This window comes from Henckelia pumila, chromosome 2, assembly GCF_033568475.1.
Source record: "Henckelia pumila isolate YLH828 chromosome 2, ASM3356847v2, whole genome shotgun sequence".
In the NCBI taxonomy this organism is placed as follows: domain Eukaryota; kingdom Viridiplantae; phylum Streptophyta; class Magnoliopsida; order Lamiales; family Gesneriaceae; genus Henckelia; species Henckelia pumila.
This window is the reverse complement of record NC_133121.1, coordinates 4,800,291-4,805,571: the sequence shown is the minus strand read 5'-3', so window position 1 is coordinate 4,805,571 and position 5,281 is coordinate 4,800,291. Positions and strand designations below refer to the sequence as shown.

Below are 5,281 nucleotides of genomic sequence, written 5' to 3'. Positions count from 1 at the left end.
GTCCGATTCTGTTCGGAGCTTCTGATTAATCACACGTCATGGATGACGTAATTTGATCGGAGCTTCTGATCTCCTTTGGAACGTCCAATCATTGTAACGGAGCTTCCGATCCACCTGACCCTTTGGATCATTTCTGATCATTCTGGGTTCAAATCCGGACTCCGCTAATCCAATAAAAGTTCCCTTAATCATGATTATAGAGTTAATTAGAAATTACTCACTAAAACTAGATACGGGACACTACAATTAAATCTAAGCCAAACAAATAACATGCTAATCTAGCAAGAAAACACATAAACACATAAGCAAGTAAGTATGTGGTTTTGGACAACTCAATAATGAATCTATCTTGAGTGTTTTGTCCCAATCTTGGTGATGTTTATTTATACCTTTCTTTTCTTGGTTTCAAGCTCTTCAACTCTTGCACAATCTGTACAACACACCAACTATAAGAATTTTGCTCCAATCTACAAGGCTAGAAGTCACAAATCTTGCTCTACACTTTCCCGGTTCGAATTCGATGTTCTTGAGTTCCATGTCCCCTGTTCTAATATGAAATCACAACATATATAACTAGGAAACATCAGCAAAAACTCATCTATATCACAGCTCAATCAACATGACAGAAGTCTAACAATTTTTGAATCGGCGGCGTAACGGTCAAACATCGGTAACCGTAACTCATTTCCAACAACTCTAACAATCATAAATAGCTCACATACAACACATATAATCTGAATATCATCAAAGACCATCAAACTCAGACATGGCTAGGTTTGAATAAAGCTGGAAAAATCATATCAAATACAAACGACATCCAATCTTCGATCTGACTTCGATATTACAACACATAAAATCTCAAGAACACCTATTCATCATCAAATTCTGATTTCTTCACATAAAAAATCTTGAAATATGTTAAATCATCAGAATACTTACACCAAATTGAAGCTCGTGAAGAGAGGATCGTAGAACTATGCCCGGAATTAAATTCGGATGGCCGGATCTTGAGGTAATGAAGTTTGAAGATCAAATCTCAAGGAAGAAGATGAATTCTCGGTTTTGAGCTGCTAAGAATTGTGAAGATTCAGTGGAGTCGTCATGGAGCTGAAGAAGCAACCTGGGAGACCGAATCCGATATGAGGCAGTGTTTTCCCGAGTTGTTCGATTGAGGTGAGTCCGTCTTCAGTTTGTTCTTCTTGTTTCAGTTTTGATCTGTCAGATTTCGAGGACGAAATCGAATCTTAGAAGGGGAGAATTGTAAGGCCCTGAAATTATTTTATCGGATCATCAGAGTTGATTTTTTTTAATTATTAAAATTTTTTTAGCAGATAATTTTTGAGTCGGGACTGAATCGATTAATTGGGAGTTTCAGGGACCGAGTGCAATTTAATAAAATGAGGAGACAAGGAAGCATGGGCTTGTGTATTTATTATTTTCCCTAGTTGACCTTAACCCATACTCTCCTCTCCTCCTTTTCCTCTACCTCTCTCTCTCGTTTTCTCTTCTCCCAGAAGCCATGGACGTTTCTCAAGCTTTCCTTTTCGTCTGATTCGCTCAATCCGACCGTTAGATTTCATTTCCGAGTTGAGATTCGCGATCACCGCGACGAGGGCTTCGTTTAAACGTAAGTTTCGCTCCGATCTCTTGAACTTCGATTTTGTTGAGTTGTCAGATTTCGATAATATTTGAGTATGTTGAGATTGGAAGTCGGTATATCGTGTTTTCGAAGTCGGTTTTGAATTTGGACGTCGTATGAATTTGTTATGAATTTTTGAAGCCATTTTCGAAAATGGTGATTTTGATTGAGGTTTGATTTGAGTTGTTTTGATGGTTTGGGATGATATTGGAGATTTGATATGATTAATTATTTTTAGATGATCAATGATTGAATGAATAATATCAAGGGTGTAGTCGGAAGAAGAAGAATTTCCATACGACCCAGAGATAGAAAGAACCTTGCTTACGCGACGGAGAGAAGCTCGTAGGAGGCAAGCAGAGGACGAAATTGAGACTGAAATTTTTGAGGAAGAGATAGCTGCCAACGCAAACCTAAGTTTGAGACAATTGGGCACTCCTGATCCAAATCAACAGCCCTTATGCATTACTTTTCCAACTCTAGTAAATAATGCTAATTTTGAATTGAAATCTGGACTGATACACTTACTGCCTGCTTTTCATGGTCTTGCAGGTGAGGATCCGCACAAGCATCTGATGGAATTCCACGTGGTGTGCTCAAGCATGAAACCGCATGGAGTTACAGAGGAACAGATTCAGCTCAGAGCCTTTCCTTTCTCTTTAAAGAGTTCTGCTAAGGATTGGCTGTACTACCTACCTTCTGGATCCATCACCACCTGGACTGAGATGAAGAGGATATTTTTAGAGAAGTACTTTCCAGCTTCTAGAGAAGCAAACATCCGGAAAGAAATTTATGGATGCAAATAGCAGATGGGAGAGTCACTGCACGAGTATTGGGAGCGCTTCAAGAAACTTTGCGCCAGCTGTCCGCAGCACCAGATAAGTGAAAATTTACTAATTCAATACTGTTATGAAGGGTTGTTATCTCATGACAGGAGTATGCTGGATGCGGCTAGTGGAGGAGTTTTTGTGGACAAAACTCCGGTGCAAGCAAGGAACTTAATAGAAAATATGGCTGCTAATTCTCAGCAATTTGGCACCAACAGAAGTGATCCTGCACCAAGGAAGAGTAACGAGGTAAATGTTTCTTCCCTTGAACAACAACTGAGCGAACTGACGTCTCTTGTGCGTCATATGGTTGTAGGGAATGGACAAATTGCTAAGGTATCTGGAATTTGCACTCAAGTGGGACATGCAACAGACATGTGTCCCACTCTTCAAGAGGATTTTGCGAAACAAGTCAATGCAGCTGAAAGATTTCCAGGACCACCTCAACAGAAGTATGATCCTTACTCCAACACGTACAATCAAGGTTGGAGGGATCATCCGAACCTCAGATATGGAAATCCACAAGCGAATCCACCTGGAACTCAAGCACCACAGCACAATCAATCTTATAGGCCGCCATACCCTCCACCACAGCGCCCTCAGATTCCTACGCCAGGTGAGTCTCTTGAAAACATAGTTCAGAATCTTGCCACTAATACTTTGGCTTTTCAACAGGACACCCAGACGAGCATCCAAAACTTAAATACCCAAATGGGGCAGCTCGCTGCAGCAATTAGCAAGTTGGAAGCACAAAATTTCAGTCGTTTGCCTTCACAAACAGTGGTGAATCCGAAGGAGAACGTGAGTGCTATTACATTTAGGAGTGGAAAGGAGCTGCAGATTCAAGATGGATCGGTCAAAGAACCAATAGAGATTGAAGGGGACAAAGAAGCTAAGGTGGAGGAGAGTGAGCCCATTCCTAAAGAAGCGCTGAGAGGTAAGTTCCCTCCTTTTTCTGAGTATAAACCTGTAGCCTCTTTTCCCTTAGCTTTAAAGGACTCTAGGAAAAATGAGGGGATTAAGGAGCTCTATAAAACTTTTCGTAGATGCGAGGTAAACATTCCACTGCTAGATGCTATTAAGCAAGTACCTCGCTATGCTAAATTTTTGAAAGAATTATTACTGCAAAAATAAACAAAAATTGAAGGGTTGTAAGAAAGTTGAATTGGGAGAACAGGTCTCTGCCGTTATTTAAAGAAAAGTACCTACAAAATGCAAGAACCCAGGTATGTTCTAGATTCCATGTAAAATAGGAGGTGTTCAGCTTGATACGACCATGCTAGATTTAGGAGCATCTATTAACGTCATGTCATACTCTGTTTATGCTTCCTTAAAACTAGGGCCTTTGAATGAAACTGCTATTGTTATACAGATGGCTGATCGATCTACTATTTTTCCAACGGGTTTTTTAGAAGATGTCTTAGTAGAAGTTGGTGATTTGATTTTTCCTGCTGATTTCTATGTTCTTGACATGAAAAGTAATGAATTGAATAGTCCTATTTTGTTAGGAAGACCATTTTTGAAAACTTCTAAGTCTATAATAAATGTTGATAACGGTAATCTCACGATGGAATTCGATGGAAAAATTGCTAAATTTGATATTTTTGATACCCTGAAAATTCCTGCCCGTGAAAGTGTTGTTAATATTCTTGTAATGCCTACTGAAATCTCCACTGCTAAAATTTTTGTCTCTGATATGCAGGTACCTAAAGCCGCGACAAAATATCCTCCTGATAACGCGAAAAGGATGCCCATGAGAAAAGAGAAACGGGGTCAAGGAGCTAGCACCTCCAAGAAATTGACGCAGCAAATGCTTGGGACCAAATTTTCTGGAAAATTCTTTAAATGGGTGAAGGTGGACAAAGGAACCAGATTTAAACCACCCTGAGGAACTGCAGCATTCAGTCGAGCCAACGACCGTAACCAAAGGCGCTTACTGGGAGGCAACCCAGTATTTCTATTTCTTTTCTTTTATTTTTCTATTTTAAATTTTGCTAGTTTAATTTCGGTTTTTTTATTGCATTTTGTAGTTGTTAGAAATTTTTTTTCGAAAAATAAATTTTGTTTCTCCCCAGAGCCTCGCGCTCGATCCGGGACTTTCATTGGATCGAGCGCGCAATTTTCCCAAAGTTACTGTCCGCAATTTTAATAGGCGCGCTCGATCCTAGCATTTCACCGGATCGAGCGCACCCCTCATCTCGCCTTATTTCAGTGCAGTCTTGTGCTATTTTCCCCCCAATCCCCCTTTCAAATTTCCCTCGGCCCTTAGAACCAATTTTCTCCAAATTTTCGAAATTTCACAATTGTTCACGAATTGTTATCAATATATTACAGGATCATTCAAGAGCTTGGAATCTTTAAATTTTCCCTCCTCTCTCCTCCTCCAAGGCCATATTTTGCTAGAAAAGCCGGAATTGTTGGTGCCCACAAGGTGTTCGACGAATTGCCAATATCACTAATCCTTGAAAATTTTTGAGTGATCATGGGTCCAAGGCGTACTACTGAAAGAGGTGAATCTTCTCGCCAAGGCACACGAGCTACAATCGCAACCTTTAACTTAGCCGGTCGTTTTGTCAATCAAGCGGCCCGAGATCGCTACGACCATGCCAAGAACCATCGCTCCCCTATTACTGAGAGGGGTCTTGATCTCGATGTGAATGTAAACGAAGTGGCGGTTCAAGTCTTGGCACATGGGTGGGAAACATTCTGTAAGCAACCCGCTCCAGCCATTGTCCCTCTTGTTAGGGAGTTCTACGCCAATGCTGCGGAGAGGACGGATGGCAAGGCCTTTGTCCGGGGCACTTTGGTTTCCTAC

The 5,281-nt window shown here is 40.7% G+C and overlaps 1 protein-coding gene across 1 annotated transcript; it reads left to right on the top strand.

The window, feature by feature from the left end:
* Nucleotides 1–2,772: 2,772 nt before the first annotated feature.
* LOC140884656 (uncharacterized) lies at nt 2,773–4,354 on the top strand. The gene is made up of 3 exons (XM_073291481.1): nt 2,773–3,403; nt 3,455–3,552; nt 3,839–4,354. The coding sequence occupies exons 1-3, from the start codon at nt 2,773–2,775 to the stop codon at nt 4,352–4,354; spliced, it is 1,245 nt and encodes a 414-aa protein (XP_073147582.1).
* Nucleotides 4,355–5,281: the final 927 nt, after the last annotated feature.